Consider the following 13,154-nt stretch of genomic DNA (forward strand, 5'->3'; position numbering starts at 1 on the left):
ATCATGTTTCAAAATGGCAAAATTAAAATTTCCTTTCACTCAGTTTCAACCATAAGAAAGCTGCCCAGAATTTGAAGGGGACAACATCCTTTGATATGTTAAACAAGGATGATAAATAAAACAACAGAACTATATAGAAAATATATACCATTTACTACTCATCATGAGGAACCTTTTGGGTTCCAACAGTGCTTTGATATGAGTCTCTACTTTCTTCCGGATAGAGGAGTAAGGCAAACGCTCTATAACCTCATCTCCGAAGGAGAAGATGAGAGTCTTTCTAGCAGTCTCTAAATCAATACCACGCGCCAAGAAGTAGAAAAGTTGGTTTTCTTCCAGGTCACTAATTGCAGCTCCATGGGAACACTTGACATCATCAGCAATGATTTGGAGGTTGGGTTTGACATTTACAGTTGCCCGAGGCTCAAGAAGAAGGCTTCTTGTCAGTTGTCCTGCATCTGTCTGCTGTGCGTATCTGCATGATGGAAGCAGATGTAATAAAAACAAGTCAGAAACAATTTGAAACATCCTTTAGACTGCCCTTAAGCTATTGGTGACCATTGAACAATATAGGTAAGCACAGGATATGAATAGCATTATGTGTGCATCTTCAAAGTTTAGTGTTCAGACTAAAAGAAATTTCAAGTGAGTCGTTTTACTCAATTAGCTCAACTATGGTGCAGGGGGAACAGACAAACTACTCTTTTCGAGGGCCTATTGAGTTCAGAGATGTTTTAAATGTCTCCTGAAACAGCTAACTAAGCAAAAAATTTATTCATTATTTATTTATTATTATAACAAAGAATCCACCCTGACAGAAAGCATTTATTCTAGCTGCAGGTGAAGCATAATCCCAGGTGATATGAGCCCACCCCTCTACCCTACAGTACTTAAATATACTCAGGACCTCAAGTTCATTTCCAGACGACACTATTGCTTAGCTACACCTTGGTAGGTAGTTAACTAAGCAAAACTATGACTTGAATAACTTGACTGCATTTTCAACCAGGGGAATTCCATTTATTACAGGCCTGAACAGACATCAAATGTGCTTAGAGGCAACAGGCAAAATCTCATCTACCACAAGATGAAATAATGGGTGGATACAGCAACATGAAATATATAAATATTAATAAGTGCCAAGAAAAAAATAGAAGCGCAAAGTACATAAAGAAGTATATAAGTAAGCTAAGTCGATATGAAAGATCAATACACATGTATGCGTGAAAACAAAATCAAAATGATCATCAACTTAATAACACATCAAGATGATGGATATTCACGCATAGGAGTGAGCCAAAAAGTTATAGTATACCATAACAACCAAAAATGATGAAATGAAACAGGATTACCTGTTGACCTTTATATTCCCATCAAATACAGCTTGTCCTAGTGAATGAGCCACAATGCACTTATGAAGTTGCCGGAAGTACCCTCGTGGATGGTCCAGGACTAGTCTAGTATGTAGATCTTGTGTTGGGTCACCAACAGACAAGTGAAAAGCTGACAACTCTGTTACTGTATCTGGGCCGACTTGCTGGATGTTGACATTATGCCTGCTCAATTTTCCACCAGTACTTACCTCTATAAGCTCATAGGAACCAGAAGATCCCTGCAAATGATTAACCCAGATTTATAAATCTAATCATTTAGAAATCTAATGGTGCTGGAGATACTCATTATGCCTTAATCAGGATATTGCTGAATAGGCAGTAAACATTAAGATCGAGGGACATTGGTATTGCAACTGTTGTAAAGCTGAAATTCCAGTTTTGTAAGGCAAAAAAAAATTAAACATAATAATATAGACAAGTAAATACTGTTTTTATAAAGAAAGCATAGTAAAGTTCAAACCATTAGTGAAAAATAGGGCAGGAAGTAGTTATTATGCTAATCTCGTAGAAACATTCCATGGTAAGGTCTGTTGTTGAAGTTCCTAAAATATAACTTATTCTTCTAGAGGAATAATACTCAAGCACGATTGAAGAAGCTTCATGCTGAAAATGCTATTTTGCCAATTTATTTATTTTTTTGATAAATAAACACGAGATATATTAAAATAACACTATAAGGTCAACAAATAATAGGACGTGATCCTGTGACAGTATAGCCTCATACTGGGTTGCTAAATAACCAGGATTTGTCCAATGATAAGAATTTGCAACTCAACCAGTAAAAGAAAATCTAATAAATTTTAGGGAAAAAAAGGGCTCATATTGGCAGAAATCAGAGTGGACCATATATCAAAAATGGTTTTGTGAATGAAGTGTAGACTGAAATCAATAAAATCTCATGATATACCCACATCATCTCTGTTTTATCAATTGCCTTAAGTTAAACTGAAATTACTACTTTGTGTGTCATTAACATGTACATTAAACTCAAATGCCTAGCTTTCTCAATCAAACAGATCAAAAATCAACTTTGAATAACAAGTTCAACAACTAGCTAAGCTAAGAAAAGTAATTCACCTGCTGAACTGAAGTCCACTTGATATGAGCAGCACTCAAAGACTGGCTTTGAATGTAAGAATGTTTCACTTTAGCCCCTTCCCCAATGACCAGTATTATTATTATCCTTTTTATAGTTGAAGATTAAGGAAACTTATCATAAGAGGATATATATATATATATATTTTTTAAATTTATTCATTTTGAAAATCAAATTAGTGGTAATTTAATCCATTAATTTTTTTTATATTTACAAATGTTCCAACTTCAAGACGCATTATGTACCTGCATTGTCATGTGGATGGGGTGAGTATTGAAGTAAATTTTTTTTTTCAAATAAATATTTTAATAGGAAGTTTCCTATTTTTTTCAAAAAAATATTTCTTTTCCACTTTTTTTTTTTTTTCAAACTTCACTTCGTTTTATACTTTACACTTTGAATCCTCTTCTAATTCATTTTTCTTCTTGCTTTACACTTTCAGTCATCTTCCAATTTGTTGTCCCTATATACGTTTTTTTTTTATATATAAAGGGGACAATAGTTGAGAAACTTGACTTAAACTTTTTTAGAGAAACCCTACTTGAATTAACCACGAGAAATCTTCACCTATTTAAACTTGTAAGTTTTATATATATATATATATATATATATATATATGTAAAGCCATTCATGTGATCCCCTTAAAAGTGAATGGAGATTTTTTTTTTTTAATATATATATATGTTGAAACGTGTATTTTTTTTTTTAAAGAAAGAAAAAGACTTACCTTTTTTGAATGTGTGTCGGCCTTCATTATTCGCAAAGACGAATTTGATTTTAGGTAATTTAATTAATTAATTAATTAATTTTAAAACTACCTTAATATTTGAAGGGGAATTTTTAATAAAATTAAATATTCATCAAAAAAATGAATATTTAAAATTTGACCCTCGTGTAATTAAGTCGTAGCCCTGACGTGAAACGGTGTTATATTTTCGGCACTTATGTGTTAAAGTCTTCACCCATGCAAATTGGCTTGACTTGAATGCATAGTAGTGTTCAAATTTTAACATTTAATTAAAACTAAAATAATATTTAGTATCTATGCAAACAAGTTATAGCCCTATGCTACGCAGTGTTATATTTTTTTAACACTTATGTGCTAAAGTCTTCACTCATGCAAATTGGCTTTACTTGAATGCATAGTGGTGTTCAAGTTTTGATATTTAATTAAAACCGGAATAATACTTAGTATCTATGTAAACAAGTTATAGCCCTGATGCTACGCGGTGTTGTATTTTCGGCACTTATGTGCTATCTTCACTTATGAAAATTGGCTTGACTTGAATGCATAGTGGCATCTAAAAACTTAGACCCATATTTTATTCATCTCGTTTTCTACCTTCTTATTTTTAGTGTGTAGGATGATGTTCTTCAAATGCTTCAAGGAGAAGACCGTGACCATTCTTGAGCATGATAGTGAAGATTTTGAGGAAGGGACTACCTTGTCAATGCATAAGTCACTTATTGACCTTCAATCTTTGTCAGTGTCAGTGACAAAGGACCCATAACACATTTCTTCCTGGTCTCGAGTTGCATCTTACAAACTTACAAATATCAGCAATTCAAAATTTAATAAGGTTAAACTTGTTTATGATATTCTGCTGCTGAAGTCCTCTCACCCAACTACTACTGAAGTTCATGATGAATTTGGATTGTTGGGTTCTCGTGTTTATGATGGAGAAGCCAAATGAGAAAGCTCATTCAAAGTACTTGGGGAATATTTCTTTACCAAAGGATATTGGGAATGGGTTGAGGAGGTATTAGGTCGGCATGGACCATTTCTTAAAGGATGTAAGCTTTATGAAACTATTTTTGTATCCCTATTCATCTATGATTCTCATGCCTCTATGATTAGGGTCTTTTGCGAACGTTGGTGTCCTACCACTAATACCTTGCATACTTCCATTGGAGAGGTTTCCATCTCTCTTTGAGACTACCCATCAATGGATCTTTTTATGATGAGAAGGTACCGAGCGCGGAAGAGTTATCTAATGATGCAACAAAGTCCTCACTCCCACCAAGTTGTCGAAACTTATTCCTTGCATATCATCGAATTTGCTCTGAGACGAAAAGGAAGTCTTCAGTCAAGTTAGCCTCTTAGGTGTCATTTTGGTACAAAGGCTCTATGAAGTATGTAAAACCTTCAAAGAAAAATACAATGAATAAGGTGTAGAGGCCTAAGGAGACTTCTAACCCCTCCGAGGAAATTGATCCTATTAAATCTCGTTCTCAATCGGAGATGGAAGTTTTTGACAACCTTGGCGTGGCTGAAACATATGTACAAGTGGTATCACAATTAAAGGTCATGTGAGCATCATAGGAATTATTGGGGTGCAATAATACCACTCTTAAGCAAAAAAAAATGGGTAAACTAAATCATGATTCTTAAAATAGATGTGTATAGTGTGATGGCATTAAAGAAGTCTTTCAAGCAACCTAGGGATTTGAGGTAGGTTGATGTTCCATAATAAAATGAATATATATATATATATATATATGAAAGAATTATGGGAAGATTGTTTCCACTTTTCCTTTGGCTTAGAAAATCTTTAAGGGTCCCAAAGAATGTTATGTAAATCAAAACGGGTATCATAAATCTAGGTGCATGAAGCTGTTATTTAATTTACACACTTTCAAATTTATAATTTTTAAAAATAAAGTAAAATAAAATTAGTTGCCATTTGAAAGGTATTATAGCTACTTTCACATGCACTTTATTCCTTTTTCTTTTTATCATTACTAAAGCTATATGTAGGAGGTATAGAGTTACTTAGTTCCTAAGAAAACGAGTTAATAATGGAATAAATATAGACATTAGGATAAATGCTCTTTCTTCTAACCCAAGAAAAGAGAGCTTAGGTCTTCTAACTTTGAAAAAGTGAATATGAACGCTTGGAAGGACCATGGAACCCTCATTAGGATTAATTAGGTCTTTCTACAATTGCTCCATAGTGCTTTAATGATAAATTTTTTTTAAATAGTTTAGTTATGAATACTTGACCAATGTTTAGCCTATAATTCCACTTGGAAGCAATATGTCCTAGGAAATATAATTGGACAATCATTTTCAAAGAAAATACTAAGAACTAAGGGAAGAAAAAAAAAATAAGAAATGATTATAGTCGTAATTGAATTATAAAAACTCTAAAATAATTAAGTAATTTAATTAAAGTAATATGACACCTAAAGATAATTTTCATTATTTAAAAGAAAAAAACAATTTTCATGTGGTAAGACTTTATCTATATGGTACCAAAATAAAATCAACAATTTATCATTAACATGGTCTTGTATTGGAGAATGAATTCAATACGAACTATATTCCACAACCTAAAATAAATTTCTAGGAACTTCATGAAAATATCAACAAATTGAATTGATTGGTTGAAGGAAAATAAAATATGGGAATTAAACTACGTTAAATTTTTTTGTATACAAAATGAAAATAAAAATTTTATGATTTTGGATTAATGTTATTGAAGCGAGATTAGACCGACCAAGGTGCATTTGCTTGGAATACCTTTGATTCTAATTAAGAAGTCTTGTGATAGCACCGGGTGAGAAGATCCCTTGGTTTGGATGAAATTTTATTTTAGTATTTGGCTAAAATTAATTTTCAATTTCTAAAAAATCAATATTGTTACATTTTATACAACATACATTTCTTAAAATTTGGTGTAATCTTCGGTTTTTGTGAACTTAATATCTATGTCGAGGGCAAGTGTGGGCAGTCCCACTTGAAGTTAATTAAGAATCAAAACCATAGTATTGACCATGAAATTTTTTTTATAAAAGTTAAAGCCACTTGTTATAATACAAGGTGATAACATTGATTTTTTAAAAATATTTTAAAAGAAATTAAGGACTTTGGTTCACCAAAATTCAATAAAATTTGTTGTCACATTCCATTACATACATATACCAATAATCAAGATATCCAACATAACATTAAAAAATGAAATCGCAAAACTGCTTCATATAGTTACATTATATTTTTGGCCATGATTCATTTAACTATAAATAAAATCTTTATATCATATAAATAGATATAGGGTTCAAGATCATAAAATGAAAATGAATTTCACTTATTGAAAGATTAAGAATATAGACCTCTAGATGTTATATTTTGGTGGTTGGAAGATTTCTTTTATCAAAAAGAAAAACATTTAATTATTAATTAGATAAAGAACCATGAAAATGTCTTCCCCATTGTAATAATCTTGTAACACTTTATTAAAAGCAAGAAATATATTACAACCATCAATTCCTCCTAGAAGTAGAATATTCTCAAAAAAGAGATCAAATATTTTGTTTACCACTCTATCAATGATTACGCCACTTGATTAACTAAGTAAAAAATCCGATAAAAGAAGCATTGCATCTCTAAGGTAATATCAAAGACTTAGGAAGACCTCTCATATAACTTTCATAGAACTCTTTTTTCTTCTTTATTAAAGATATTACTATCCTCGAATCTTCCTCTACTAGAAGATTAGAGAGGTCCTCAACTTTTACTATTGTTTAGCATTCCAATAAAGCTAAAGTCTCTTACTCAATGGCTAGTTCTTCTCCAACATATTTCAAGAGGGTTAGTACTAGTGTTCCAACATGATTCATGGTATGCACAAAGGAGTTCGCTCAAATATCACACAAGTTGTCGACCAAAAGGATGAAGAAAAATAAAATAAATTCCACAATGACTTAAAAGTGCTTAGTCTATCATAAAAACTTTTCTAATTATATTTCTTTTTAGTCCATAATAAGATAGTACTAGCAACGCACCAAATAACTTTATACATCTAGGAAAGCTTCCAAAGAATTGATCAAAAGTAGTTAGCATCTCCACCACACTTCTAATTGGAACTCAATCAATCTCTATAAGTTTCAACATTCAATGCCATAATGTCAATACTGCATTGAGCAATGTAGACAGATGATCCATTAATTCCCTTCTCTTCTTATATGTAACGCATCACTCTGAGTTGTGGTTCTTGTAAAGTCTCCTCTTCTATTGCAATTCTTTTGTATTAACCTTCTATTTACCACCTGCCATGTGAAGGGCTTGACTTTTGAATGAGTTTTAGATTTTTTAGACCATTTGTAAGGGCAAAGAGATCATTCAAGTTGATGAGACCAAAAGAGCTTTAATTAAAAAAGAATGAATTGAAGTGGAGGATATCAAGGATCGAACCCTCTCATAAGGAAAAGTGAATGACAAATATGGATTGACTAAAATCAACATCAAAAGAGTAAATTAATTATTCTATTTCATGGTCCAAAAGGGTTTGAAAGTTGGAAATGGCTGCTTAATTAGTTTGATTAGCTGATTAAGACTATATATATACTTGGGTTTACGGTCAAACTTTTAAGATAAACATTCGAAAGGTTCTTATAATTCAACTTTTGCGGGCTACAATGGGGAAATAAGGAAATATATCCCAAATAAAGCTAGTTTTCCATGATTTAGAACAACAGCAGACACTTGGTCGAGAGAATCAAATTTTTGCTCCAATTAAGGCCATCAAGAAGCTTTTGTAAACCCCTGATGTATCACGTCTAACTACATCATCGAGATTGGTGTTGTTCATTTTGAAGTACTCTCCTTTGATCTTCGTCATATCAATTTCAGCCCGAGTCACAATTGCTCTTGTCAATGAATCTTCATCTTTAGTCCAGTACCCAACAGTGGAGGCTTTAATGACCTAATGATGGATCATGCAATAGAGAAAGATAATGCTCATGAGAAGCTTACATATTAAGCTTTAATAAAAGAAATACGAACTTTCATGGAAGAAGAAAGTCTTCCATTGGAATAGTTTAAGACCTCCTTGAACATCCAATGGCATGCATTAAAGCAACTTCAACAAACGTTTAGAAGTTGCTTATGTGCACACTTGAATTGACTCACAAATGGCAAAACCACATTAATCTTGTTGTGTTTGGTTTGTTGAGACAAAAAAGGGGAAGAGAAGAGAAAAAATTTTAACCTAACAATAGTTTGGAACAAGACTAACAACCTTGGATTTCTATTTTTTTTCAAGAACCAATACAACTTCAAAGGTAAGATCCAAAGTTCTAAGGTCCAAAGTTTTTCTTCTTTTCCCTTAACTATTTTTCCATCACCTCAGCAAAATGTTTCTCTGGGGAAACAATGCACAAAATTACTCCTCGCAATATAGAGCCCAAATCACCATTTCCACTGCTATTAATGGCCTGTCAAAAATTTATAAAAATTAATTTTTAGCATTAAAAAAAAATAAAAAGAAAGGAATTAATCTACCTATTGATTGTCTAGAAGTCAAACCTGATCAATAGCAACTTCGTAACTTTGCTTGTAGCACACAAAAGTTGCTCTAAGTTGAAAGAAATTCCTTGTTGTCAATATCCACACAACATCATCATGATCTAATTGATTCTTTTCAATGGCTTCATGTATCTTATCTGCCTCAGATTTTGCAAGATTAAAGTCCACCAATTCTCTATCATGCCTGTACGAGCTCACTAGACCCACTAGAAGCTGTGCATCACCCACAATACAAGTCAATCTAGGGAGTGAAAACGTATAATGCTAGAAGATTATAACAATGGTATATATAAATTATACCAACCCATTTCCTCTTATATAAATAGTATCCACTTTGTACTTAATGAATACACATGGTTTTAAAACGTGTCTACACTAAAAGGAATCTATTATATATATAATGTCTAAAAAAATTTCCTACGTTGGATGTGTGGTATTATAATCACCTTACCACCTTGGCAAACACAGTGTCCTTATTATGTCATTTGCACGAGTTTGTGAAGCAAAATAAATGGACATCCCTTGTAGAGTTAGACAAACAAATTCACATACCAAGATTAAGAGTCACCTTTGATATTAGTCTGTAACATGCTCCCATATATATATTGTTTGCTCTGGGTTTAATAAGTTATTGGAGCTTTAAAACACATTTATACCATTAAGAAAATTTCAATTAGCATTGGGAACTTTTTCATACGTGGGAAATCACATAAATAGCACACATAATGGTCTTAGTATCATATGCATACCGCCTATGTATTAGGATTAAGCTTATTTTGACATGCTTTTCTATTGATGAAAAGTCCTGAATTTGAAATGGTAAGCCCAATATTAACGACAAGTAATCATAGTGAAATGATACTGTAAAAGTTGTAACTTAAATTAGTTTGATATAATATTATTGACTCAAATTAATTAATAGTCTAACATGATATATCACCTTTTGGAGAGAAGTTGAGATGTTGGATGTGATGTCTTCTTCCAGAGAGCATTCGTATAAAGAGCAGTAGGCCTGCCTCACTGCCATTAGATGGTCCGGGGATGATGCACATGCTATCTCTACCAATACCTGCAACTGATTTATTTTCTTCCTCTTCCTTTTCAAGGCCTTGTTTGCCAATATCGCATCCCTTTCGGGGGCTTCATTCATCCACAAGATCATTGCTGTCTGTTATCAAACATTTATTATATAGTTATGAATAACACATTCATCAATTCATACATGACAAAGAACTATGTAAAAATTTGAACCATTTATAGGTCCATAATTATTGATAAGTTGTACCAATCTGGAGATCCAAAGGACAATAAGATTTGTCAGAGGGAAAGAAAACAATCTATTTTTAAGAGCATTTCATTCTATTAGAATGATAGTCATAAATCTACCATATTATCTTACCAGCTCCATTCAAACTATTGATTAGACATGTAATTAGAACCATTAATTGCCATTCATATAGCTCATGTATATAACCAAAATCAAACATCCTCCATAAAATTGGGGCTAAGGTATGAACACAAAGTACCTTGAGCCCACTAGATAGTTTAGATTGAAGACGATGGATGATGGACTCTTTATAAAGCTGTTGGTAAGTGTCTTTGATCTGCTTCCTTTGGATTGCATTCCTGTGTCCCAATATCCATACTATCACTTGTTCATCCACTCCTCTCCCTACCCATATCCACATAACCAATAAAAAAGTAACCAAGAGGATTTGAACTTCATACAATCATTACATTATGTTGGTCTATATGCATCGAAAAACTGAACAGATAAATGAAGGCAGAAGAAAAGAAAAAGAAGAAAGACCTTGTAAAGCTAGATTAAGTCTCTCACTATCTTGGGCTGGAGAAGGAATTGAATCAGGCAGTCTAAGTGAAGCCATTCTCATGTTTTTGCTTTGGGAAAGCTAGAAACATACTCAACTTTATATAGAAAATATGCTATTGAGTCACCTTTAGGAAAGAAGCATTTGTGTCAACACTTTTTCCCTCGTCTTTTTCATGGGAAATACTAGAAGGTCAAATATTAATGTATAATGCAATGCTACTCTCTACCAATTCTTTCAAGTGGATCTTTAAGGAGTATAGTGTATATATACTCTTTGTATTATAAAGAGAAATTTTACACTATCAGAGGAGCAATTCAGTAGTTTCACTTGGATTTTAAAATTTGTGAGAAGAAAGAAATATGTTAGGTGTTACTACTTACTAGAATGGTTATTTCATTTGGCTTATTTGCCTTTTTCATTGCATTAGAACCTCATTTTTCTATTTCCAACATCAACTGATTAATGTTGGTTGGACCTGTTATGTGGAGCTACCTTTACTTCCTATTAGCTTAGGCTTTAGGGAGTGTATATGGTCTCGCATCATTTGGTTTCAAAGCGAGATTGGGCATCAGCAATTGAAACATAAACATGGGCATAAACAATTTACTAAGGATTTTTGACATAGGACAAACAAAAGTCCAATGTCCCACATTGGCTAGCTGCTAACATTGATTGAGCCTTATTAGCGGAGGTACTCTACCTTTCAGTAGCTTAGAGGTTCCATACCATATTCACTTGGATGTATAAAACACTTCAATTACAAATATAAAAGATTTTATAATGTTAATAATCAAACACCTTTTAGTGTTGATGTGAGATTCTCTAGAAAAGTAGTAATGTTCAAAATATAACAAAATTTTGCGGAATAAGATATGAGAATAGGCACTTTAACTATGTTGTAATTAATTTTTTATGAAAAACCTATACTATATAATTAAGAAAGTGCTTCTAGAGGATTCTTTCCAAGTGTATTAGACTCATTTCACAAGCTATTTCAAGATCTAGTATTTATAACCATCAAATAACAGTTTATATCACCAACTTTATAAAAAAAAAAAAGGTGAATGGATATTATAAAAGTGCAATGAGGACAAGATAATTCCATTTTCCTTTTCCCTTCATTGGGTTGGAAGGGAATATTTAATTTAGCTTTAGAAAAAAAAAACCCTTTTTAGGGACCCATAAGAGAACATCTAAAGCAATGTTTATGGTAATTTTACAAGTCTTTATTCTGACAACCTAGGTGCGTAAAATTTTTGTTCCTTCCTTTTCAATTTTATAATTTTGTAACTTTATTCTTTTTCTAGACCCACTTACAAGTCATATTTGAATAAATTCCAAACGTCACACTCCTTTAGTGAACAAGAATCATTATTATATATATTACTTCTTTTGAGATTTCAGTACTAGAAAAAAGAATATATCTAAATGAAATTTTGAGTTGGAAGAAGTAATTTTTTTCCTTTAAATTAGATCAATCAAGAAAATAATTAAATCTAATTGAAAAGTAACTAGATTACATTGAGAAGTAATTTTGTTCACGCTTCCCACAAGATCATTATAAATCTTATTGATTAAGATTAATTTTCATTTGATGAAATGACTTAAAATAAAAGTACTCCTTCCGTACGCAATAGTACAATCCATATTTCTTTTCTAAATCCTTTCTCAATTATTAGTATTGGTGTTGATTTAATGCTACATTCACTCCGTTAATCATTGTCATGAGATAATATATTCTTATAAAATATTAGTGAGCTACTTTTGTATATGGTAAGTTCCTTTGTTCCATATATAGGAGTGATATACATTTTTTCCACTAGTGAGTAAGACCCAATGTTTAAAATATTGATAAATATAGATATATTGGTATTTGGATTTTACAGATATATCATAAATATCAATGGATATTTTTACACAAATATTGGTGAGACGAAAATTATTCAAAATTGATGAGAATGCTTAGAAAACTCCAAAGAATGATAAAATAAGCAATAATACAATGCTTATTCTTACCTAATGCATCATCTCCCATTATTTCTCTCATTCTTTTACTAGATTCCAAGAACCAAAGAAGACAAATTATGATGACTCCAATATCTTTTAATTGAAGTAACTTAGTAAGTGGGTATTTGGTAAAAACTTAATACTTATTACTTAATAATGACTTAAGTTGACTTTAAGTTAAATTATTCATAAATTATTAATTTAAAACTTATCACTTATTTTTTACATTAAATATTAAGGTTGTTTGATAAAGTTAATTTAAAATTGATTCTAAATCATCAAATTGACATATTTACCCTTATTAATTTTAATTAATATTTATATTTTTCCTAATTTTAAATAATAAATTTATTTATTAAACATTCATATTTAAAATATTGTAGATATATAAATTAACTATAAAAATATTTACTATAAAAAATGAGTTATAAATATAGGGCCATAATTGTAAAATATACTCTTAGTAAATATGGACAAATGTTATAAAAGAGATTTGAGATTAAAAATAAATTATTATT

General features: G+C 31.5%; 1 protein-coding gene and 1 long non-coding RNA gene across 2 annotated transcripts; both read right to left on the reverse strand.

Moving 5' to 3' along the window:
• Nucleotides 1–254: 254 nt before the first annotated feature.
• LOC109121984 (uncharacterized) lies at nt 255–2,548 on the reverse strand. Its single transcript, XR_002029310.2, has 3 exons — nt 2,472–2,548; nt 1,353–1,612; nt 255–475 (listed from the first exon to the last, which is right to left on the reverse strand). It is a non-coding gene; the product is annotated as an uncharacterized LOC109121984 (long non-coding RNA).
• Nucleotides 2,549–7,843: 5,295 nt separating this feature from the next.
• On the reverse strand, nt 7,844–12,922 carry LOC100243369 (annexin D3). Its single transcript, XM_059736064.1, has 5 exons — nt 10,324–12,922; nt 9,738–9,965; nt 8,798–9,010; nt 8,617–8,706; nt 7,844–8,195 (listed from the first exon to the last, which is right to left on the reverse strand). The coding sequence occupies exons 1-5, from the start codon at nt 10,483–10,485 to the stop codon at nt 7,989–7,991; spliced, it is 900 nt and encodes a 299-aa protein (XP_059592047.1). The 5' UTR covers nt 10,486–12,922; the 3' UTR covers nt 7,844–7,988.
• Nucleotides 12,923–13,154: the final 232 nt, after the last annotated feature.

The sequence above is a fragment of the Vitis vinifera genome, chromosome 3 (assembly GCF_030704535.1).
Source record: "Vitis vinifera cultivar Pinot Noir 40024 chromosome 3, ASM3070453v1".
In the NCBI taxonomy this organism is placed as follows: Eukaryota; Viridiplantae; Streptophyta; class Magnoliopsida; order Vitales; family Vitaceae; genus Vitis; species Vitis vinifera.

Excerpts from the sequence above, each read along its gene's own strand:
- LOC100243369 (XM_059736064.1), bottom strand. The coding sequence starts at position 10,485 with ATGTGGATATGGGTAGGGAGAGGAGTGGATGAACAAGTGATAGTATGG. Across the intron at positions 9,011-9,737 it reads TCTCAACTTCTCTCCAAAAG|CTTCTAGTGGGTCTAGTGAG; the intron begins GTGATATATCAT and ends GGTGATGCACAG. Across the intron at positions 8,707-8,797 it reads ACGAAGTTGCTATTGATCAG|GCCATTAATAGCAGTGGAAA; the intron begins GTTTGACTTCTA and ends AATTTTTGACAG.